This window comes from Aptenodytes patagonicus, chromosome 10 (assembly GCF_965638725.1).
Source record: "Aptenodytes patagonicus chromosome 10, bAptPat1.pri.cur, whole genome shotgun sequence".
Taxonomy (NCBI): Eukaryota; Metazoa; Chordata; class Aves; order Sphenisciformes; family Spheniscidae; genus Aptenodytes; species Aptenodytes patagonicus.
Genome location: NC_134958.1, coordinates 18,055,595 through 18,081,945, shown reverse-complemented (window position 1 = coordinate 18,081,945; position 26,351 = coordinate 18,055,595). Strand labels below are relative to the sequence as shown.

General features: G+C 37.5%; 1 protein-coding gene across 7 annotated transcripts in view; it reads left to right on the top strand.

Annotated features, from left to right (window-relative positions):
* APBA2 (amyloid beta precursor protein binding family A member 2) overlaps nucleotides 1-26,351 on the top strand; it is a 110,632-nt gene that overhangs the window by 47,118 nt on the left and 37,163 nt on the right. For 5 of the 7 annotated variants that reach the window (XM_076348334.1, XM_076348336.1, XM_076348337.1 and 2 more), the window contains one exon: nucleotides 17,327-18,333. The exons of the other annotated variants lie outside the window; for them this stretch is intronic. In XM_076348334.1, the coding sequence (XP_076204449.1) occupies nucleotides 17,365-18,333 (969 nt within the window). In that variant the 5' untranslated portion in view covers nucleotides 17,327-17,364. The remainder of the gene's footprint in view (nucleotides 1-17,326; nucleotides 18,334-26,351) is intronic. 7 annotated transcript variants of the gene reach the window in all.

The window sequence follows — 26,351 nt, the reverse complement described above, 5'->3', positions numbered from 1 at the left end:
ACTATCCTCTGTGGAAAAAATCCTCTTTAATCTAAATTGCGGATCTCTGCAGATAAGAGATCAGGTTCTCTGTTGTGTTGATTAAAAGAGCAAATTTTGACTTAAATGTTTGGAAAACTGATGCATATGAACTTTCTATCAATCAAAATTAATATTTATATAAATAATTGATTTTTTAAATAGTCCTAGTAATAAGTCCTGAATTTATGTGACTAGAAATTGATACTTAGAACTAATACGTGCCTCACATATATCACCTTAACTTATCTGAAAGGGTAGGACTATCTTACAGCTATTCAATGGCAGAGTTTGACTTAGGTAACATGCTGTGCTGGTTTAGAGGAAAGGTGATCAGGCCCAGTATCCCATCTCCCAGAGTGGCCAAAAGCAGATGCTTTGGAAGATAAGAATGGAATAATATCTAATGAGACTTCCCCAGAACTGTCTCCCTGTTTCTGAGTTTGGGACTCTTTTTTTAATTGTTTTTTGCTTAGGACATAATCTTTTTGGAGGAAAGAGACAGGATTGCTCTTAAATTCTTCATTTTGAAAAGAGACTTTAAATGAATCTCACAAATAACTGAGACTTCTTGTACAGAAGAAAGATGCAAGTTTATTCTGTTTCACCTAATAGACATTTCAATCTAGGTCTTGTTCACTGAGTATGCTCTGTCTCCCGTAACGTTAAGTCTGGTCTGCATTTTTAGATGTTATATATAGTTATGCTTTTTCCAACTTATTGCTTGTATCGTAGTAGAAATAAGATGTTTGTGGCTACGGTGCTAATTTGGGAACCAGGAAATATAGGACCAGTTCACATACTTTGGGCACTTTAGCCTGGGTCCTCAATGGATGGTAAGTATGCATTTCTGAAATCAGACAGGCAGCTCCATATTATAAGGATATGGGTCTTACATGCTGATGAACTACTCCCATTCTCAGAACTAAATGATTGTGTATGTACTTTGCTGTACAAGGGCTGAAACAGCCTTTCAGGTAAGCTGTGCAATACACAGAGATACGAAGTTTAGTTCTGCCAGATATACTAACTGAGGTCCAGTATGCATGCTGCTTCTTGGACCTGCTTGAAAGCAGTAAGTGTGGTATTTAATAAGTTGGCCTTAGAGGTGGCCCTGCTGGACCTGCAGTGACTTAGTGGAAATCAATTCAAGTACAGATGCCAAAGTATTATTTGTTTTCCCTTTATGCAGCACATCCTAGTCCCCATAGCCATAGAGAATGGAGAGCTGACAACAGAAGGTAACAATAATTCATTTGTCAATATCCATTTAAGTTGCAGGCTTCTTAGTTTAGAGTACATATCCTTCACGTGCTCACATAGCATCGAGCACAGCAGTATGTATGTCAGGTCACTGCATGTCTCTCATTCTAATACCAAATAATAGTTTAAAGCACTGTGGTCTGTGCTTTGTTTTCAATAACTATTTATGTGTAAACCTACTGAGTTATAACAGTATTATTCAGAGCACATATAAATAATTCTACATTCAAAATACTTTATTAGGAGGAAAGGTCTTATTTTCATAAGATGTGTATGTACAAATTTTCTGCTGACATCTGATGGAAAAGCTGGGGGGTATAAAGGTTTCAAGCCATCTTGAGTATCTGCTAAAGTGATTGACAGAGTATTTATCTTCTAACCAGCTGTTATAAATTGGAGAGGATTTTACTGATGTGCAATTTATGCCTTAGACACAGAGGGAAAAATCTTTCTAGTCTTGCTTTTCAAATGAGGTGATCGTCCACTACGGAGTGGTGTGCCTGAAACACAACCAGTGCAAACTACAGATATTTATTCAAAGGTTGGAAATGCAAAATCCCATGACATAATTCACTGCTAACAAAACCTCTGATTATCTTCTTTATCTACTATTCTTATTAAATCTTTATTTTGTAAAATGTCTCATAATTTAATCTTGCAATGTGCTGATTCTGCTTAACAAAGGCAGACTATTTTATCTTGAAAAGTATTAATAGTCTTTACCCTTATTTTATTATTTCAAAAGATTTTTTTATTTATTTACTAAATCTGCCAGCAGCACAAGTATTTGTATGAGTTTGAAAAAGACAATGTTCTGCTAGCAGGAGAAAAATAAAATCTAATCCTCTTATGCTAATTGAATGGGGAGGGTGTTAATGGCTTTCAGCAAGATTTTAGAGGTTTCATCACTGGGAAGAACTTCATGCAATTTCCAGACTACTCTTCTGTAGTTTCACTGCAAATAATACTCAGTGATACTTATTCTTGACTGTATTTCCACCAGGACAATGGTCTGAATACAGTAAACTACTAAAAGGAATTCCTGTATCTCTTCCTTTTTTTTTTGGTGAGACTTAAACACCCAAATGTGGTGAATAAACAGCCATGTAATAAATCATTTTATACTTTTTGGACCGTAGTTAACAATTCATTTTTGACCAATTAGAGCTACCTGTTTCCAGCTAGCCAGTTGGAAGAATAGCTAATAATAAAAGTCTATAGACGACTAGCAATACTCAATTGTTATGTCTTAGTAGATACTGCTTATGGGGAATATGTCAATTGTTAATGCCTGCAAATCTAATTTATTTTGAGGTTTAACTCACTAAAATGATGTTGTCAATCCTTTCCTGTAACCTTTTAAAGAAAATTTCATTTTTTCCTATGATAATGTTAAGTGAGCGCCCATGAAACTGTTCACAGGACTTCAAGGTCAATAGTGATAAAAAGAAGTCTTTTTGAAGAGTTACTATACACTGAGAATCAAGAAGCTGTAACATTTGAGTGTAAATGGTTGGGTGTGAGCTGCTAACCTGTAGTTAAACCCTGAGTTATTAGAAAGTTAAGCATCTCCATTTTCTTTTCTAAATGAGGCCTTTCCAATGACCTGCCTCCACAGCTATTGTAAACTGACAGTCCCAATATTCTAACCACCTTCCCCTCCAGCCATCTAACCATTCATTAAATGGATGCTCTTGGAGGAAGGTTGAGAATGTTTGGCTTATTGTTCTTAAATGGTACAGTTTGAAATGTTTAAATGAAACCCAGAGATTCCGCAAAAGTGACCTATTCGGTCCTTCTACTCCCGTCTACATTATTATTCAAATAGTATACTTTATTTACCTCTGCCTATAACCTGAAATTAGTATTCATTAAAAGAAAGCTATATTTTTTTGCACAGGGCTGGGGAAGCCCATACATGAAATCATGTTGCAATGATTAATTATTTGCCTGTGGTAAGTATTTCCAATTCTATTGTGTTAAAAATTTGAACAGATGCATTATGCCAAAAAATTTCAAAGAATCTTTACTTGGTAAATTGTAAACTAAAGCATAAAATGCTAATCTAAGTTCTGAAACATTAATTGCTTGTATACCATGTATTTTAAATAAGTATCAAATTTAAGAATTTATCTTCATTCAGAATGGCAAAAGGACACATAATTTTAAAACAATGGCATGCTAAAATGGCCCCATTTTTTTTTTCCTGTGTTTTCATTAATAGGACATCACCTTTTTGCATGAAGGGATACACTAACACATGGACTTTTCTAAGGACATTTATTTCAAAGAAAAAAGTTGATGACCATAAAAGCAAAAAGTGAAAAGGCATATTAAAGGCATAATTCTATAATATTAAAACAACAATAAAGTAGCCTCTGTGTAAATGAAGTTGAGCCAGGATGAGAGTTAGCAGTAGTTGTTCAGTGAAACCACAACATTTTCTCAAAGAATAAATGGAGTGGAATACAGTTGTATTGGTAAGAGTGCTATATTTTATTAATGTGTAGTTCACATGCATGAAGTCTGGTGTGCTTTCTTGTGCGCACGGAAATGTACATGCAACAGCTAACAGCTCTTAAAAGCCATGTGTCTATTGAAGATATAAAGTGTTGCCACAATGCTTTTATGATCTTTGCATCTACTCTGAAGAGCTAATTTTTAAATAGCCATAGTTTCCCAAAAGCTACAGAGAAAAAACTGATTTCAGATACATAAATCTCAGGAATATATGTGGTTGCTGTATTTCAGGTGGAACTGGATGCAACCAAATGGAACATTATTATGCATGTTTAATGATGAGGCTGAATTAACTAACACTACCTTACAGTTATCGGATGTTGTTAACAGATAAATGTATTCTGTTATACCAATACTCAAAGTACTTAAATGATAAACGTTTAAATGGCAAGATCACAATTTTTGAAGAAAAGAATATGGGCACAAAGAACGACAGGAATTGCATCGCTATATATTTCTAATAAGATCTCAGCATAAATTTGGTGTGGGGGCCAGTATTTTCACTGACTGGTTGGGACATTACTGTCTTGGCATTCCTCAAAAACAGAAAAATACCAATTTCTCTGATGAACTAACTCATCTGTCCAAACTATTTTAAGATTAGAACAGCCCCATAACTTCTCTAGAGATTGCTAGTCTTCTTCCTAGTGGGAGCAGGGACTGAAGGAGATGAAGTTATAAATTTAGTATTTATACCTATGTAGATATTACTACCTATACCTATGTATATAAGAGATATGCTTGCTTGTATATTTGTTGTGTAACATGCATGACCTCTTAGGGAAGCCTTTTTTCCATCTGAAGAAAATGGGAGGGTTAAACTGAGTGTCTGACACCCAGTTTGCAAAATTAAAGGTTTCTAAGTTGTGGTGAGCTAAAATTATTCTTGCGTGTGTGTAAACCTATTTAGCTAACACCCATGGAGTTCTTTTTTATCTATGTGATAGCAACAGTGCAAATCTTGCTCTAACAGCTTTAATTTAGCCAATTTTCTTTCCTTTCTTACTGCATGTCAGGTTCAATAAAACCTGTTTTCATTGTAGCTGACAGTAATCTCAGGTCTAGTTTAGTATGATCAGGAGTCTGGAACTCAGTGCAAGGAATATCTCGGATTACCAGGCTTCAGGGAGCAGTCAGTCTGTGTAGCCTTCACCACAACACGAAGGAGTTTTCTACTAAAAAGAAATGGTCAAATATACAGCTTAGATTTGTATTCTTGTGGAAGAGAATCTCATGGAACTGACATATTTTATGTTTCTTCTTACTGTGAAGAGCCTCTATTTGCAGTATCATTTTTTTCTCTAACAGCATGGAAATTTGGAATTTACACATCTTGTCAAAAGTGCTAATCCCTCACCTTTGAGGAAGTCCCCAAATCCTGCCTCACCTTTCGCCTATTCCCCCAAGTCACTAGTCACTGTACAGGTTTGATGGCTTAAAAGGCTTTTCTAGGAATTTGCCATGGCGGATTAACATTTTTTCCATGTTCTAGCCAACATAAAATTTAATCTTACCCTTGTACAACATTTCTGACTGCACAGTACACCTTCCAGTCATTGTTCAATCCATTTCAAAACACTGAATTGTTGTAGACACAGAGGAAGGATTCCATATATTAACAGACACTTTAGGTGGAATTACTAAAGAAGTAGTTAAATCTACATTAAGGGTCAAATGAATAAGTTTTCATTTAGTGGTTTTCTAGTGAACAATCTTTTCAAAAGTATACCAATATGTAGAGATAAGAAGAAGGAAATGTAGGTTTTTTGGCTGTTTTTTATTAAACATTTTAAGTTGACAAGAAATACTGTGTTAGACTTAAGAGTTTGAAGAAATTGCAATAGGTGATGTTTTTGCATGTCAATTGTGTGAGGCCAGATTCTGTTAGTACGGATTTGTACAATTGGCCCTTCTGATCTCAGTAGGTTTCCCACAGACAAATATAGCTGCCTCCAAGTTCAGCGTCTGGTCTGTCTTGCTTGAGTTTCAGCCACACAGCCTCCCATAGTTACATTAGCACTGGCTCATGTTACGCTTCTAGCGATCTATTATAATTTAGTGCTAAGTCAGTACTGGAAACTGACCTTGTTATCGAGATAAAAATATTACCCAGGAAATTGCAAGAACAACATAAAAAGCATACAAATTAGCAGGAGATAGAAAGATTGCCAGATTTCTGAATAGCCTCCATAGTCAGCAGAAAGGTACTTTGCAAAGCATTTTACAACTTTGTATAATCCATTCTAAGACAACCTAAAAATTCTACCAGAGCTCTGGATGGATTGCAAGTTGTATGACAGTGGCCAGACTGTGTTTTAATTGAATTGGTATATATTCTTTATGCATGATAATGTTAATATACACTTTACTTTTCCATTATTCCTGTATTTCCTTCCCTTATTCCTATACATCCTATACTTTTCCCTTATTCCCAGTGAATTAGGAAATACTTAGGATAATGATGAGAAGATACTAAAATTTATATTTATTATGAAATAAATTTTAAAGTTGAAGCCTCTGCGTAGCTATCAGTGGAGCATTTGTGTGCAGGTAAAACACAAGGGGTACTTTTTCATTATTTAAAACTGATCTCTTGGAACAGGGCAGCCACAAGAATAGGCCATAAAATCTCATTGCCTTAATTTGAGAGGCTCATCTTATTCTGTTGAATAAAAATACTCTGCTTCTGTTCCTCCCCCAGTTTAAGATAACTGCAATGAGGTTATATTTTTGATGGGTTTTTTTGTATAGCAGGCATAACACTGCAAAACTGATACTAGTTCTAAAATCTTTACTCAAGCAACTATATGGATGTGGCACTACAGGTTTAGTATCCCTCTTTGAGCTGTGGAATTAAACCCTAAAGAATGATTAAGCCACATCAACAATAAATGATAATTAAATATGTGATCACACATTTTTATTACTTCAGCAGGAAATAGCTAATCTTTTTAATTATAAAAGCTACATTCAGTTGGGATATACGTTCAAGAATACCATTTCTGCAGTAACATAGGATTTTACACTGTCTTTAGCATATCTTTGTCTCTGTTCTACTTTTAATTTCTGTTGGTGGGTTCTAATTATAGAGCACTTTTAGAATGCCATTTACAAGGCAATTATTGCATTTTTAAAGGCTTATTAGATGAAACCAAACAGAGCAAATATTATATACTATGAAAAGAAATGCAAGAATGCAGTTCAGAATGTACAATCTTTTAAAAATATGAAAAATAATTAAGTCATCTCAGAAACCTCTTGATATCGTCTGGTGAATAGCATGAAAGGAAGGTTGACCTATAGAAAAGTAACTGTAAAGATTTCACTTTCATGTGAGGTAATGAAACATTTCAAATATACTGAGGGGTCACACTGATGTGGTTTAACAGGAGCAAAAGACATTCCATTGCAAATGATCTATTGTTTCTCTTTGGTTTCAGGGTGAGGAGGAGGTGTGCATTAGATACGACTGGTCAATATATGCTATTCATTTCTTCAATATATGCATACACATTTCATATTCTACTCAGAATGCAACCTGCTTGCTGACAAGTTTTTATTATAGCAAGGTAGTAACTCAGGACAGTCTGCTCCATTTTAAAAGCATTGCCTGTGGATACCGGCATGTGTATTTTGGAAATCCTGGGCTGTTGAGGTATCTAGTATACTGCAGCTGTTGTAGCTTTAAGCAGAATTTCTGCAAGACTGCAACTGAAATAATCCTAACATACAGAAACATGCACTTGTTATCTCAGAACTGTTAATTTCTCACTCTGCTGTCAGTTGTTAAACTAATAAAATAAGCATAATGGTGAGTAATAATGGATATATAATTTTCTTTCCTGTTTGCCCGTTCAGTGATTTTTTTTTTTCCCCCCAAATTAATATCTTTTGTGACTACCTCAGATTCATGGTAGACACAGTTGAGTAACCACTGAATGATAATTTTTTTTTTTTTTTGCCTTAGCTACACAGGAAGATCCTAGTAGCTACTCTTTCATGTATTTTAATGCCATCTATTTTTAGATGCTGCTTATTTTCACTTCCCCCACATATTTCCCTCATTTCTTTAAAAATCATTCTTTCTCTGTGCTTCCCATGCAAATCTCTTGCTGTTTTCTAATTCTATGTTTTGATTATGTAAAGCATATTAAAATAATATTTAGATGATAAATTGACGCTCTGAAACACTACATAGCACCAAATTTATAGTTGCCTTTAGCTGTTTTTCCTCCTGGACTATCCCAGCTGTGCTTTGAACAAAGCAGAAAGCAGGTGGTATAAAATAATATGTAATCATAAAATTATAAAACATATATACACTGTGTGAGGGTGAGGAGTTAAGGTTAAAAGGAAGATCATGAATCTGGAACTTAACATGTTGCTGCTACAATTAACAAATAATTTTTGTTGATATTTTTAATTTGTAACATCCTACTTTATTTTTGTCCTTACTGAAAACAAGGGATTGTGTACACCTGGACATGTGGTCAGTGTTGTATGAACCCCAACTGCTCTCAGCACTGCCACTCAGCCTCTGCAGTTGAACTACCAAACTCACGGTGGTTATTGTATGAGCTAGAGGCACTGGGGGAACATAGACCATCTCTTCTCTTCAGAAGATGTGTTTGGTGGTTTTCTGGCTTTTCTATTCAAAGGGTGTAAAGTACTTTCTTTCCTTTGGACTTGAGGGAGCCCCGGCCTTAACATCTGCCCAGCAGGGAGATGGCAAATTAGGTCTTGATAGAAGAGGCTAAGAAAAAAATATTGAAAGACATCTAACTACAGTGTTGATTTTGTAAAAAAATTTTTGACAGACTGTCAGCATTTTCTAAAGGCACTCATGGAAAAGAGAGAGTCAGATTAAAATAGGGTAATTTTGAATGGAATTTCACAGGACAAAGGAAAATGCATTTCTAAAGCCCAAGAGGTTTCTGCTTGCTGCAAACAACAGTGCTTTAAAATGTATTTTCTTATTTGAAGTTTGCTGGATTTTATTTTAAATGAAGGAAAAAGATGGAAAATTTAACTAGCATGTTGCTGTTAATTCTATCCACATTTTATATTTGCAACTCTTATTTTTAGACCACTATCTAGAAGAGGTCAAGTAGGTGGGAGTAGAATCTTAAAATAAGTAGCAAAGGAGCTCATTTAAGGCTTGTTTAGCTTCTGTTAGCCCTCACATTCCTATTGGGGGTTGGGATGAAAAGTCTCTTGGAAGGAAGAGGAAATAGAAAGGATTGTTTAGGGCATTTAGCAAGAGCCAACAGAAACTGGAAATTCACATCTAGTTAAGCTTTAAACTTCGTGGAAATGTCCTAAATTGTCAGCAGCACTGACAAAACACTTCATGTTTATTCATATATGCTATCTATTTATTGAAGTTTGTTTTCTAAATGGCTTTTGACTATTTTCAGTCAGGCTTTTCTGCAAAAAGTCATCTTAGTAATTTAAAAATTCTCCATCAAATGTATTGTTTATGCATCACAACTCATAGAAAGGAATATACTCCCATAAATTCAGTGTCCTCTCTAATTCTCTTTGAGTTTGCATGATTTTTTTTTTTTTAATAGCATCAATAGCACTGTTGAACAGTGACATATATCTGCAAGGTTGCATTAGTGTGGCTTACCTAAATACTTGTTGTATTAAAGAGTTGTATTAAATACAATTAAATACAATTAAATACTTGTTGTATTAAAGAGTTTTAATAAAGCATGTAGAAAGCTTTCTGAGAGAGGGTAGCTAGCATACACCGTAAAAGGCAGAAGTGGCATTCACAGGACCAACATAACTGCTGGCTTAGGCTGTCAATACTCAGATTGGAGTTCTGTACACAAACAAATGCTCTTCGTCAGTCCAGTTTTCAATCTCAAGTTTCACAGTAGAAAATTCAGATCTAAGCTGCTAAAAATTAATAATTTTTGTACCCAGACACTTCCTTACTTGAAAGTATTCTTTATGGTATATTTTCACAAATAGGTGAATGAAGCCATTTCATTGGTTTATAAATAACAAACCAACTCCAAGTGAGACATCAAGTCATGGAGACTAGAGCTTAGCACTACCATGTCTAGATTTCTCAGGTGTCTTTGGTGATGTTTTTTTTCCCCTCCAAAAAGTTTGGTTTTTTTTTTTGGGGGGGGGGGGGGGGGGGGGTGTTGTACACTGAGGAAATTGGCCATCTCTTGAGACGTGCAGGTTCAAACAGCACCCCTGAATCATCTAGGGCCACAAAAATCCCAGAGAAACAGGCATTTTGGGATATGCTGGACCTGCTGAGCATGCATTGAGCAAGAGACATGCATGCATTTAACTATATTTGCATGTATTTACTGCACATGCAGCTCTAACATCTTGGACATAAAAGTACCAGTTCTGCTTATGTGCTAATAAAGAACTGAAACTTCTGGCCTAGTTCTTTCCCCTCCCTGAAATAATGGGTAGTGGTTTTGTAGTGTTTTTTTGTTTTAAAGTCAAAGGCTTTAGAGGAAAGGGCTAGATATTTTTAACAGGCCTGGCTAATAATTAGTGCCGGGCTGTGCCAGCCTTACTCAGAGAAACACTTCTCAATTTTAATAAAATTGAGATGCCACTCAGAATGGCACAACACATCCCTAATTTAATTACGTTGTGGTAGTTCTGATTGTAGGACATGGTCTTATTGTTTCCATATACGGATGCTAGAAGAGTGTTACACAGGCTCACTCTATGTATGGGGGACCAGCATCCCCAGTCCTCATTTGCTATATGCTCTTCTACCTTTCCTTCATCAGAGGTACTGTGCTCTATCCAAAATCAGCATCCACATGTTTAGTCTGCTGTGAGTTACACATGTGGATCAGGGTTCCTATGAGAGTAAGGATTGCATTTATACCTGCTTTTAGAAGAGTTGGCAGGTTATCCTACACTCCGCTTCTGGAGCTCTGCATGACAAATTCTCATGGACTGTAGAGTCAGATCTACTGAACAATGAACATGAAGTTAATGCAGCTTGGCCTTGGGGAATCAAATGACTGCAGAATCTGACATAGTCATGGCAGGCTCATGTTCTGTTATCTGCTTATTAAAAATTCTAGTTCCCAGTCTAGGATCAGTCACAATTCATCTTGGCTGACTTAGCAGATGGGAGTCTGTTAAGTCTTCTGTAATGAAAGCCTACTGAGAAATACTATTAGTTTGATATTAAAATTGTTTTGAAGAAATTGAAGTTAGATTTTTTTTTTTTCCACTTTAACTTATCCGCTTATTGGAAAAGAGACTGGTATAATTAGTGTAAAGTCCTGCAATCATGAATTTTCTGATGCAGTTCTGTTGAAAAATACTATTATCTCAGTTACAGTTAAACTGAGTAACTTGATAAATATAGCAGTTATAAACATATGTCTGTGTTGAAAGGGTTGGGTGTTTTTTTTCCACAGCATTTATTGATTGTGAATGTATAGGGCTAACGTGGAATAGCTTAAGTCAGCAGTGCATTGAAAACAGCTCGGCAGCAGAGAAGCAAGCCTGTAGGCCATACGTGCTATAATCTAGCCTGACAGTAAATTGTGTTGCAATGCTTATGTTCCACTTACATCTGAAGATGACTTATAAAGGGTAGAGTTACATCTTTTTAGAACCAATTTAAGAGCAGCTAGATTGTATTGGATATTTGGGGGAAATAGGAGGTATTGAACAATTTCAGGGAAGCAAAGCTTGCGTGGGAATTTTGTCAAAACTGACAAAGGGTACAGATATTTGATGTGTGGGAGAAAGGAGACTGAGAAGTAGATGAAGAAAGGAACTTGGGCAGGAGTAAGCACAGGAAAGAGGCCTTGCAAAATAAAGCGAGTATATCAAATTGAGGCCAGTAAAACTCTAAGGTTCACCTATAGGTTGCAAAAGCAGGGCTCCAAAGATCATTCGTCTGTAGATAAGCATGCAATAGTACATGTTTGTTGCCAAAAGAAGTTAACAACCCCCCTCAACCCACAGTCCTCTCGGATCACTATGCATGTTAAATGAAAAACTGTCAGAGAGCTTGTTTTGCTCCCACTAGAATGCTATTCAGCTTATGAATCAAGTACATATGTAAAGCAGTTCTTTAAACACAGGAATATTATACTGGGTATTTCACTTTATCACCATGTTTACAACTGTGTACCATTTCCCATTTTTAATGTCAATTGGTCTCTCTCCACAGGAAGAAAGTAGTGAAGGTATCTTTCTACACAGGTGAAAAGATGTAGAAGTTCCATAAACCCTCTCTGCAGCTGTCTGGGATTAGGTACAAGGAATTCAGGAGAAAGCTAATGACTCTACAATGGGCACTGATTAGAATAAATTCCAGCTGTAAGCCAGTAGTCCTGTTTCTAGGAGCAGAAGAGATTAGTTCCCCTATGCCTACTCCTTTTTACTGCCACATAGAAATGCAGCATGTGTTTTCTGGAGATTGATTTCCTTTTCCTCTCAACATTGAGCTGAGGCAGCGAAACTTAAGAAAAATAAAGCAAAACCATTATTGAAAGCAAAACATTTTTATTGAGAACCCTATGTAACTTGGCCCCTTAATCACTGATCTTGTCAACACTGATGGAGTTTTAGTGGTGGCAAATCAGCATTTGCTTGTCTCAGCAAGATAAAATTACTGAATCCTGAGGAGAGTAAAGAAGGATACAGCACTGACCCCCCCATGTTCTCAGGAGCACTTCTTTTCCCCCCCAGTCAGAAGTTGAAAAATGCACTTGGAATGATACAGAAGTTTGACCTAACTCTCCGCTATCAAGGAGGGAGCTGAGTGATCAGAAGTAGGAGGGAGTCTTACACCAAGCAGAGGAAATGACCTGTTGACTCAATGGAAGCCTTTATTCATAAAGTGCCTCTGGATCCAGCAAATCATTACTCCTATCTTCACTTCAGAGGATATTGGAGTAGCGTTAGATAAAAATCCAATATTTTCTCCAATTTCAAGAGGATTCTTAGTAACTGATATGTGAATATTAGCTATGTAATCTTCTAACACCATAGATTTCTTGAGAAAATTAGAAAAAGTATTAATCCCTGCAGTAGGTGACTCAGAAGGCTTCTGGACAGTAGACTGAATAGCAGAACGCGTGGTAAAAATTTGCATCTATTGCATTTCTCAAAAACCATCCAAGTTCTGTTTTTGTTCTTTTAAAATCTGAATACACTGGGTTCAGTCAATTGTCATCCACAGAGATAAACTAACATCTCTATAGGTGAGAAGACGGAAGAGTTTGGACCTGTGGCCATCAGGAACTAGCACCTTGCTGTGTGACATGAGACAACTTAGAAAAAGCCTAGAACGATTTTAGATTTTGAAAGATTCAGGTTATGCTAAACCTAATGTAAGATGAAAGTATTTTTCTAGGAAGCCTGAGATATTTTGAAACAGTGGAAGAAAACTAGGCTACCTTGGCTGTTCTAATATTTGAGTTAAAATACAGCTGTTTGTTTCCTTGACAGAAATGTACGTGCAGCTCCATAAAGAGCAATTCTCAGACTTGTGTTTGAAAACTCTGTTTAGAAATTCAGATGTGTCAGTACAGTTGTAGAAGTTACATTTCATAGTTGAAGATGGTGCACATTCAGTCTGCAATTCAGAGGCTGAGAATAATAAACTCTGCCTTTTTATTTTAATGTGATCAGTACTTGGTTTCCTAAACAGTAGCGCCTGACTGAGAAGATGGCAAAGGTAGGGAGGCCAACTAGAATTGTAATTGTTGTGCAGAGATTGCTTTGCAACTTCAGTTTCTATAGCATTAAGATCAGCCTTGCCTCTTATTGAATAATCAGGCTTATTTTACCTCCATTGGGAACATGTGCCTCAATTTCAGCATACAGGGATAAAGCACTGTCTTCAGTCATGGCCTCAGACTGAATTAACTGAAAACCAGTTTCCTGTGTCCTTCTAGTATGTCAGCGCTAGACATGCTTGAGAGGAATTCCTTTCTCTATTTCTTATCACCTATGCTCTAAAAAGTTTCCAGTCTGCCACTATTTATTTGAGGTTCTTTCTTCACAGTCCCTCCCATAGTGCATATGCTGCACTTTCACATGCCGCTGTTGGGGGAGAACTGTAGCTGCTGTCATTAATGCTGCCCAGCTGATAACCATTTTCTTAGAGTCCTCGGAACCCCTAACCTGGCCATTTCCCCACAGCTGTTGTAGCTGCCATGCATCAGCCATCCCTCCCTTTCTAGTCTCATGCCCTGTCTAGCGACTGGCTTTTGGCTCTCGGAGTATGTGTGAGTGGCTTCCTGTGACGTGCACTGTTACACAATACCTAGCGTGCAGCGGATTTTCTTGCAGGTAAGTAACATCTACGAACAGTCAACTACTGGAATTTATAAAAGGATATCACTGCAGTGATACCACTTAAGGCAGTTTCAGGGCCTGGATACTAAACAAAGATTCTTAGATGTGGGTGGAAAAACTCCTATTACACTGTCTGGCTAAAAAAAGGGTTCTTATCTCCATATGCTTTAGGAAAATCTGAGCCATGACTTTCAAACTGTGGTTGTGTTACATGCTTTGTGCTTCATCTTCAGCTGCACTGTAGTGACTTGTGTGCAGGGTCTACTGCACTGTAAATCTCTTAAGTTGTCCATAACTTAATAAGGACGACATTTCCAATGACTAGTAGACTGAGGCCACTGCCGATGAGAACAGTTCTTTCCCTAAGAGATACTAATTTGTTCTGTTTTTGACAAGAAATAACTTTCAATTAAGACAGATGAGGTGTCTTTAGTTCTTTCTTGCATTGCATTCAAAAATATCTTTTTTGTAGCACTCAGTCTTAACTTGTTTTAGACATGTTTGTATAGTGTGCTTACCCATTCCTGATCTTGGTCATACAAGCAATTTATCTTGCTTGTGGGCAGTTTTTTGCAGCCTGTGCAGAGCATTGCAGTGTTGTGACTAGATTGCTGTTTTAATCCAATGTAAAATAAGTTTTGTTTATACTGCAATCAATGTAGAAACATCCTTAGTTTGCCATAAGTAGAGCTAAATCAGAGGCAACACTAGTGGACAGATGGCTTGGTGTTCTGAGTTTCTTATAATTGACTCCAAAGTAAGAATTGATAGCTAGTTTATTAAAGGCATCGGTAGGCATACAGATCATACTGAGAAAGTCTTGTAAGTCTGCTAGTTCTTCTAATAGTGAGAAGGTGCAAGTAATCACTGGGAAAGTTTTGCCTTCTCCTCTGATTTTCTTGTTTAAAACTTCACTTCAGATATACTATTTACTTCAAAGCTTTCTGTCAAGACTAATTCTGCAAGGTATCAATAACTAAAAAGAGCTTCACATACTGGGTTCCTTTCATGTCTCCTCCTATGACTAACACGCATCTCTGCTTTGTGTCCCAGAATCTAGAATCCCTGTTTCAGGGAGAGCTTAGATTTGCCATGTGGTGCCATTGCACTAACCCATAGATGCATCAGATTCCTGGATTTATCACAAAATAAGGTTTGGGGTTTTCCTTGTGATACCAGAGATTCTGCAGTGATACCGATGAGGTTTTAGGTTACAGTGACAGGATATTTTTTAGAAATTCATAATGCTTAGGAAGTTCATCTCTATATAGCTCCTCTAATCCTCTAGCTCCATGCTAGTTTTATTGCTCTGTGTGCACACAAGACTTGGGAAACTGGTTATGTCAAAATGATCATGTGGTTGGCTGACATGCCTTTGTTATGCAGTTGTGTGGTGCATTTCAGAAGCCTATGTCTGAGCTCGGTTCACCCCAATTAAGTAACAGCAGAGGTCAAGTTTATCATAAGCATACAACAATGAAATACACAGAGAAAAATATATACTGAAAGTACATTGTTTCCCCCATCCAAATCACACACAGCAGATCACAGTTGTCAAGCCTGTTTAGAATTAGCTGTTTTCTTTATTTTGACTGTTTTTGATACAGATCATATAATCTCTGCTTATTTATTTGGAATCCAGTATTTAGACAAAAATACGTAATTTAAAGTAGCACAAGTATTTAGTGGGAAGGATTAATGAGCTTTTATTGTAAATGTGTCTTTTCTCCTGGCATATAGATTAGATTGTTTGAAAAACAATCTTGCAGAGGGATCTAGATAGATTGGAGTATTGGGCTATGATTAATGAGATGAAATTTAACAAGTCAAAATGCCAGATTCTGCACCTGGGACAGAGTAACGCCAGGCACAAGTATAAATTGGGAGAGGAGTGGCTGGAGAGCAGCCCTGCAGAAAGGGATCTGGGGGTGCTGGTTGACAGCAGGCTCGATATGAGTCAGCAGCGTGCCCTGGCAGCCAAGAGGGCAAACTGCATCCTGGGGTGCTTTAAATGCAGTATAACCAGCTGGTCAAAAGAGGTGATTATCTTGCTGTATTCAGCATTGATGTGGCCTCACCTGGAGTACTGTGTGCAGTTCTGGGCCCCACCATTTAAGAGGGATGTGAAGGTCCTTTTATGTGTCCAGAGGAAGGCAACAAAGCTGGCGAAAAGGCTGGAAGGAATGTCCTGTGAGGAGTGGCTAAGGACTTTGGGTTTGTCTAGTTTGGAGAAAAGGACGCTGAGGGGTGACCTCATTGCTCTCCACAGCTTCCTGAGGAGGGGAATCGGAAGGGGAGGTGCTGATCTCTTCTCCCTGGTACCCAGTGATAGGACACGTGGGAATGGTTCAAAGCTGTGCCAAGGGAGGTTCAGACTGGACATTAGGAAGCATTTCTTTACTGAGAGGGTGGTCAAACACTGGAACAGGCTTCCTAGAGAGGCAGTTGATGCCCCAAGCCTGTCAGTGTTTAACAGGCATTTGGACAATGCCCTTTACAACATGCTCTAACTTGGTCAGCCCTGAATTGGTCAGGCAGTTGGACTACATGATCGTTGTAGGTCCCTCCCAACTGAAATAGTCTATTCTATTCTAAAAACAGTATTTGGTTTAACAACAGGAGATACTTAATGGCATCCAGCTTGTAAGAGCTAATAAACCAGCGAGTGATTTTTTTTTTTTTAATAACTTTTAATAGCAGTACATTATCTTTTAGTGCCCTATGTGACTGCCAAGTTAATAGAATTATTTTCCTTTTAGTTTTGGTAAGAGCAGGTCAGATTCTAAATGCATGCTTTCAGTACACATTAAAGAAATGCCTAAGGTGAAAATTGAAAAAAGCTCCTGTTTACTGCATAGTGATCAAAGCATGACCCCTTACTGGCAAGAAAAAGAAATTGAAAACTAATTTCAAGGTTCAGGATTAATTCTCTGTCAAATTGACAGAAGAGATCCTACACTGGAATACATTTAGCATAAATGTAGAACCTTCTCTTTATCTGTTCCTTTCAGCGTGCAAGTTATTACTTTGATTTCATGGTTCCATAACATGAGCATTTTAAGAGTTAGCTGTCTGTGAATCTGGTTTAAATATCTACAAACACATCCTTTTTACCAAATAAATCTATCAGTTTGTTTCCTATTAACATCCCTGATCTCTACTGATGACCTTTTCCTGAATATGTGTTTTTCCATCTTCCCTACAGTAATTGCGTAGAAATGATTGTCTTATAAGGAGTTGGCTATGGCAAACAGGAAACGTCAAAGCACTACAGCCAGCATGCTGGATCACAGAGTGAGAGCTTCCCCTACTTCATCTCACAACAGGGAGCCTGAAAATGAAGAAAGTGACCTTCCTATTGAAGATTATGCAGCAAAGGAGGCAGAACTAGCAACTGTCAGACAAGGTAGTCCTACACCTGTGGAACATGAGTGCAATGATCATAGTGGAGATGGTGACTCCAGCTCTGACTATGTGAATAACACCTCTGAGGAGGAGGACTATGATGAAGGCTTGCCAGAAGAAGAGGAGGGGATCACATACTACATTAGGTACTGTCCAGAGGATGACAGTTACCTGGAAGGAATGGACTGCAATGGGGAGGAGTATGTTCCCCATGAGGAACACCATGTTGAAACGGATGAATGTCAGGAAGCTGTAGAAGAATGGGTTGAAGGTAAAATTCAGCACCAAGATGAAAATGAGGTGATGGACAGGCAAGAGTGGCAGGAAGGTCAAGATAATGGTGTTCAGATTTTGGAGGATGAAGTATCATCTTTGGAGATTCAAGACCAAGAAGAAAACATGCAGTATTGCCAAAGTGAAAGCGGCTATCCGGACTATTATCCAGCAGAGGCTAATGGAAACTCACAGGGAATATCACCATACCATTCTAGAAAAGAAGATGCAGAGCTGGAAGAGCAGGAAGAGGACATTGACCAGATTGTAGCAGAAATCAAAATGAGTATGAGCATGAGCAGTATTAATAGTACCACAGAAATGAGTCCAGAGCATACTGGGACTGAAAACATGGCACATGACTATAAAGAGGCTTGTTCAAAGGGAGAAGCTGTTCACAGTGCTAACAGGCATGAGGGGAGGCCAAAGTCACTGAATATTCCATCTGCCTCTAAGCACAGTGGAGATGTGCCTAGAGGTTTTAAAGCAAAGGCAAGAACCCCAGAGGACAGACAGAAGTGGCCGCAAGAGCAGGTATGAGGTTCTGTTTAACCAGACTGTCAGAGGCATTATGCAATTGTTATGTTAGTTATTTATTCCAAACAGAATTAGAGAGCAATATTTTTACTTTTTTACTCTGTACTGCATTCACAGCTACATAATCACATTGTACGTTTAGAAAAAGGTGCTGAATGTAGTCAATTTAGGTAGAGAACTAGGAAAGAGGTTTTGCAGAGAACAGACAATTCTAAGTAAAACAAGGTATTGCAGATGCATGGGGCAAAATTAGTTTATTTACACTATTTTTATTCTGCAGTGGCACACTATATAAACTTAAAACTGAGGTCAGCATTGAAATAGTTGAAGGGTTTTTTCCATTAAGGGCTCCTGTTCCATTGCCTTAGTGGGCGATTACTTTTAATTTCTTTTGTTTCAATAGAACGTATGCCAAGGCTAGATACTGTATACGTTAAAAACAACTGCAAGAAGTGCCTGCATATTGCTGTGTTTTTGTACTAGCTGGGCATATCTTGACCTTGGCAAGAAGGAAGAAATAGGAGCTCTACTTGTACCAAAAATCCTGTTAAGCAGTTTTATCACAAGAATGGTCTCGATGTTAATTTAAACCATGCATGATCTTTTCTTGTTCTAATGTTGAGTGCCAGAAAAAAGAATCTGGGAATGAAGCTCAAGCTTTTCTAGAGGAACAGCGGTGTGAGGTTTTCTTTTTTTTAAAGTTTCAAATTGAAAGGGCTTACTTCCTTATAGAGAGACATAGCTAATTCCCTTTGCTCTAAGATCAGTTTAAAGCTTTGACTTTGCATCTCAAGTTATATGCAGCTGAATATTAGTTATCTTCTGCAATGAAGAGAGATCTACCTAAAAGAGGTAAAACGTAACGTGTTTAGATGACAGACTAGTAAGGATAAGTGAATTATTTTACCTTATCTTTAATTAAAATGCTTTATTAAACTTCAGAGGTACAAGTTTTCTGTTTCAGCTTTATCAAATCTATAAATATGATTTTCTGTAGTTAAGTGCCCCACAGTTAAACAATTTAACCTAGATGATTCCATTAAAAACAGACATTAAAATGTCAATTCTGAAAAACGGTAAAAGGAAATCAAATGTTTAAGTATATGCTGATGAAACAGGTTGACCTTTATAGTAATTGTGAACAAAAAAATCTTAGGGGGATATTTTCAGATTTCCCATGTCTACTGTAAGTTTTTAATATTCATTTCTACATTCTATTTTCAGAAGTATAAGTAGAACCAAATTGTGTAACATAACTATATTTGGTGCCTTACTACCAGCACAAAAGTTCTAGCTTGTGTGAATAAGTTTGATGATCTTGAATGGTTTGAAGAGTTACTAGGTATTGGCTAGGAGCAGAGAAGTCTAGTTAGCATGTCTCAGACTAATGATGAACTAGGTCTTTCTGGCACAGTACACTAATAGCTGCTACTGGTAGTGTTGCTGCTTGTAAGTTTTGAAAGTATTTGCAGAACAAGAGAGAAGAGGAGCTCTTGAATAAGAAATATTCAATGAATATTCTATTCATTCTAATTCAATGAATTCTTCTTTATGCTTGGAAGAAGAAAGTGTTGGGGTTGTTTCCCCTGAATGATTGCTAATTCAAAACAGAATTCAAAATAGACTTTCATTTCAACATCTTTTTATACTCTTTCAAAGTTTATTTAGCAGAGGTTGAGATGAATTGCATTGTATCTTGCCAGACTGCTAACAACTGGGGGTTTTGTAAGACCAGGATATTGATATAACTGCCACTGGTGTGAAAATAAACAAAGGGACCTAAGTATTTCCGAGTTGCCTGTCTGAGCTTTAATTGGCCCAAGACTGACTGGAAGTAACAATGCCTTAATCTCTTTTAATAGTGGAGGAAGTGCTGCTGTGATAGGTTGCCACTGGCTGGCATGTAGCCATTGAATTTCTACAATCACTCTTCATAAAAACCACAAAGTATTGTCTAATGGGTAGAGCGTTAAACAATACGCACTATTTCATTCCTTCAAATATGAAGGGAGAAAGGAAAGTAGTTTCTCAGCCAGAAATACAGCAGTACAGGTATCCATTTCAGTTCAGCATGAAGGAATAAAGAAACTGGGTGACAGGACATGCATTTAATTTGTAAGAAAGGAGACAGGACAAAGCTGCTGTGGGCATCTTCACTGAAGAGAAGAGCACATAGGCCTCCAAGGCATAAAGGTGTGAAGCAGCATTTCTGATGGAGATACAGAGGCCCACAAATGGAGACATGAGGAGATTCTCCCCTCCCCCACCCCAAGCCTCCAGGGATATAAAAGAAAGATTAAAAAGCAAGTCAAATAATCTTTGGCAAGCATTACTTGAATGCGTTTATCATAACAAGACTGGTCTTATCTTGCTGTGTTCTTTTCAGCTACTGCACGTTGCTTATAATACTCAGCTTTATCTAAAAATCAGGCTCATTGTGAGGGTATTAGACTACAGTATCCATTTCTGCCAAAGCAAGCTTTATTCTTAATAGGTCCTTAAACATCCTAAACCTTAACATGAGGTGTGGCTGGACCTTTTACATAGATATTGGACCTCAAAGATTTTAAATAAAGCGCAGAGGATTTTCTGTGTTTCTTCTGGGGCATTCAATTCTTTTAATATTTACTATAAAATGTCTAAGGGATGGATGCAATTAGTGTGTCATCTAAATGAACCTGTGTCTCATTTGTGAAACTGAGGTAGTCATTATTTTAATAACAATAATTAAAGATCTTACATAGGGAAAGGGGAAAAACCCAGGGCCACTGTCAGTAGATTTGCATGCCAAACTTATTGTTTGCAGAGAATTTGCTTGGAAGATCCTTGGTTTTATCATCTTGCTAAAAGATTTCAGTTATTATAAGTGTGCATCACACAGTACAAAATATCATGGTGAGAGGCATGACACAGAAGCATAGATATTGCATATGGAACACTTTTTTGCCCCAATTCTTTAAGTAAATGTAGATTTGAATGCTTTTAAGTTAAAACAAGATTCTGTGTATGTCAGTTTTTGTAAACAATAAGTTTTTGTAAACAATAAGCAAACAGGAATGTGCATTTTGTGGTTTTATGCACATACTGTGCTGTCCTTAGCTTTTTTCATGTTTCTGCTCCTCTCCTCCTTTTCTGCCTCCCATAGGTGGTAATACTGCTGCATAAAATTTCAGGTTAGTTAACAGTAACTGATACACAATACATTTTTACACACCTTTAAAAATGTATAGTTATTAATTCTTAGCCCATGATAAATGCTAGAAGTTGTCTTGCATACAAAATGTTAAAAAAACAGCAGACAAATGCGATTTTAAAGGTTCCAGTTGCTAGGTTTGCTTTCAGCAATTAATCACTAGAGAACAGTAGTCACTTCTAAGCAAGACCCAACAATCTACAGAGACTGGAAAACAAAGTAAGCATCTCATTTTACTTCCAGTGTGGGTCAGTCTCCAGTCTTAAATATATATGCCCACCCTTGAAAACTTGGGGGATATATGAGCTTGCTTGTATGAGCCTTTATTTGTAAACACCTCTAGGGAAGCGTGGAAGAGGATTTGCACTAGACAAGCCGGAGGGAAACCCAAAATACATTTAGAGTGTGTATTTGCTCTAACTCACTGCTTAGCACAACTTATTTCTTGCAGGTTTTCCATGCTTCTGTTATTTAAGAAAGGCATTACATCTATGAAGTTGAAACTGAGTATTTTGGGCATTTTATGACACAACTCAAATTTAACAACTTCCTCAAGCTAGGAGTTTCCCCACCCTCATTTGACATCTTAGTCATCTCAGACTGAGCCAATTGTTAATGTATCTGACACATGGATAAATTTTCTTTTTTGCTTATAACTTAATTTTATACGTTTCAGCTTCATGCAGAGAAATCAAATATGGTCAGACACCTTATTGATGTAATTCTTCTGAATTATCATAGTTTTTATTGTAAAATAAACATGAATTAACTAACTTAGGTATATCTTTGGATGGAGTAAGAGGAACTGAATGGGCCATTCAACTGATACTAGCATACCGTATGACCAGAAATTTTAAATTGATGTGGTGTTCCTGTGCAAAAGTAGTTGCTGTTGACTTGAAGTTTCTTTCTTTTTGGAATACATTTGCATAGCTTCAAGTTTAGCTAGAATATTGTTGGTTTGGCACACTAATAACCAACCTAGGAACAGGTTTACTAGGTAGAAAATGAGTAGTCTCCTGTTGCAGATGAGTGCTTACACCGCACAAGATATGAACAAAGGCCTGGTCTAAACCAAAGCTAGAACTACAAAAAGCTTGTCTCCAGATCAGTTCACTGCAACGTATCCTGTCCTGCTTCCTTCCCACAAAGCAGTATGGTATGGGGCAGTCCCAGGCCAATCCTGCTGCTCCCTGACAGCATTTGGAACTTTAGTTTCTACTATTGCACCCATAAGACATCTGCAGAGAATGATGGCATTGCCTACTATTTTACTAATACTAAGTTAATGCTAACTCTATGCTGTCAGGTAGCATAATTAAAGAATGGTAGAAGCAGTCAAGAAAAAAGTTCTCAAAACATTGGACAGCAGCTGAAATAATACCAATGGAAGATGTCTTTTGCACTAATGGGACTCATAATTAAATAATTGCTCCTCTCTGGAACCTCATATGTAGCAGAGTTTACCCTTTTCATCCCAAATGGAGTCATACTTTTACGAAATACTGGCACTGGTGTGGCCTGAGAGCTACGTCTGATGAGTGGGGACTAAAGATGACTATAGGACTCAACACTTGAGCATTGAGGGTCTAATCAGCCCTTTGTTCTTGATGTCTCATCTACTTAGATTTCAGACTGCAGACTCCTGAGTATGCTTATTCTCTCCTACCCTATTCAAACAGATCTATTTACCAACAATAAAAGATAAGGTTTTTAGCAGCATCAACACCCTACCTTCATCTATAACCTTTTGAAAAAACAGGGATTTGCTATTATCACCATTAAGAAGGAGGACCTTAGAGGGAAGTCTACTTTTTAATGATGCTGCCTGTGACACATGAATCCTATTGCTTCTCATTTCTTAATCGTACTTTCATATCGCTGGCATACATTTGAGAACCTAACCAAATATGCTCATACAAACTCCCCTGGTAGGGACCCCATGAGCTTCTGCAGCGTTAGTCTCATTTCACAACTTTCGTATAGGCTGTGCCCTTAAACTTTTTCGACATGGACATTCAGAGACAGATAAAATATCGCTAACAAAAAATTTGTGAAAGAAAATTTTATAAAGTCTTCTTTTTTGTCTCAGTTTGTTCTCCAACAGCTTTGCACACATCAGTGCTGCTACTGTGTTTTATTTACCTGTACTAGTAGAGCTCAGTATTGACAAAAACATTGGAGGTTTATTCCCTTCTCTTGGCATGGGCACAGTGCTCTTCTGCTGCAAAGAGCCCAAATCCAGGAGTCTTTTGTCCATAAGAGATCTCACCCTTAGAACAGTCTGAAGCAGCTAAGATGAGAGACATTTTAGAAAACCTGTATCTTAGGAATGTCTTACTGGAATTCAGTCTGAGTATTATGGGATGCATTTGATAGAATTTGTGGAAAACACAAATGGGTGTAAATAGAGTATTAAAAAAGCTTGCTGCATTCTCCCATGCATTCTAGGCAGCTGTGGGGCAGAAATATTAAATAGTATTACTGAGTGACAGTTCCCAAACTTAGCAAGTCTGAGTACTTACTGAAAAGTGCTAAACAGTCCAAACATTCTCAAACAAAAACAGTTTCTCTGTGCTAATTGGCTGAGTCATGGCTTTGTAGCAATAAACTCCCAACACCAGGAGACAGCAAAATCAATGCCTCTTACTTAAAGATGCATTAGTGACAGAGTCTTCTCTGGGAAGTTTAAAGCAGAAGGCAGCATGTACTCGAAATTACATCTGCATAAAAATGCACCATGCGGTACAGCTATTTCTCTGAAACTCTTATCATGGCTGGTTCTCAATTTTAAATATATGCAAGGACAAAAAACTTCTTAGTTCTTTAAGATGATAAAAATCAATTGGTGATTGTTTTAATGTTTAGTGGAATTGGATGGAGTATTGAAATTCTTTTGTAGAATGCTTAGGTCTCTAAACTTACTTTGACTCCTTCTCTTTTCCTAATGCCAGTTCCATACTCTTAACTTGACTTGCTTACTTGGAACTGCTCCTTTCTACAAATATTTTCCTCTTCGCTTCTGACATGTGCTAGCACCATCTCTAAATTAGCACATAAGTAATGGAATCTTTGTGAGAGAACAGAGTATGAAGTCTGGCCTTTTTTTCTGTGATCAAAATCAGAAGTCCTTCAGCCAGTGAAGAACTGCCTCGTTCAGATTCTATCTTTGTAAGTGTATCCTGCTGGGTCAAATTGCTCCTACTGACAATAGCATGGTACTGATGTTACAATAACTAATACAGCAGCTCAGTAAGGGTACATTAAGCCATTCTGACTACACATCACCAGCATCTACGAGAGAAGGTATTTCAGTCATGTAGTTTAATAGGAATAGTACGACCATAATAGACTTGTTACTAGGTTACCATCTGTTGATTCAAAAAGATGTTTTAGATGCACCTTGATGTGTTTCTATAAACATAGTAGTGTTTAAATATCAGAAGGACACATGGCCCAATGATAAACTGTCTCCAGAAACCAACAGAAGATCACAGAAGTTGAAACTAGAAACTGAAGTTTTGTCCTTAAGTGACAAACATACAATACCCATTTGCTTTACCTTTGTTCTAGAGAGAGACAACAAACCTGGATGAAAAGTCAGTTAGATCTGTTGGTTTACTTGTGCAGCAGTTAACTTAATCTAATCAACCTACCACAAAACATCTCTTTTCCAAGAAGGTTTTTTCTTCTTGGAGCCTACCACAAGGAACCTTTTTCAGCTGGAACCTAACGCAAAACATTTCTTTTCCAAGAAGCTTAGTAGTCTTCAAGATGAGTTTCAAAATACATAAGCCAGTACGTTGATTTCTGAACGCGTTATTTGATAATATTTGAACAGTATTGCTAGTAAAGAGATTGGCAGGTACAGATCATAAACCTCATTCAAATGTTTAAACATAGTAGTAAAGCTTTACCACGCCTTTGAGCTGCAGTCAGTGCTTGCTTACCAACTCTTTACAAAGAGGGTTAACAATTCTAAAAAAACTAATCTTTCATTCCTCTCTCAGACAAATCATTCCTCTGAATAAATCAAGAAAGGGACTAACCTGCTGGTTTCCAGCAGAACATTCTCCAGCAGGAAAGTGTTTCATCAGCACTGAGCACCACAGCAGCATTCAGAATCACAGGTGGCAACTTTGAGGAGGACTATATTGCTGGGATGAGCTTTTGACTGAAAAGCTAAACAGCTTACACTGGAGTAAACAACCAGTAGCATTTAGAAACAGCAGAACTCAATTGTTACCAGCCCTCACCTGCAGCTAAGAGGGTCTTTATATTGCAGGAAGGGGTGGTTATAAAGGGGGCCTGGTTGGCTGGGAGGGGCCCTGCAAGATTGGTGGGAGGAGGGAGGCCCAGGTGGCCCCAGGCCTGGCAATTAGCCATCAGGACAGGGCTAGACGGGGCATGTGTAGAGCTGCAGGCTTATTTCTGAGAGATGTACACAGATTGTTCAGTGACCTCGAATAAGCAGAGTCTGGTTTTCCTCTCAGCCTAAAGATGGCATTTTCTGCTGCCTCACATGCCTTCACATGATGCTTGACACTGCCTCGGTCCTTGCTCAGAGGCAAAAGTATTAATAACGCTACACCTTTAATATTTTTATATCTTGCCTTTGCAGAATCTGTCCTCTTATCAGAATCTTATCCTAGGATAAGAGACTTTTAACACAGCTGTACATCTGTGTTAGTGTGCAGCCAATTCCAGATTTCTGGTTTAGCTTTAGGTCCTATTCTAAACTGCAAGTCAGAGTATAAAGTATTTATAATACCTTATAAGTATTTTCCTCAAATGTGATTTTTCTAGCTATAGTAACACTTAC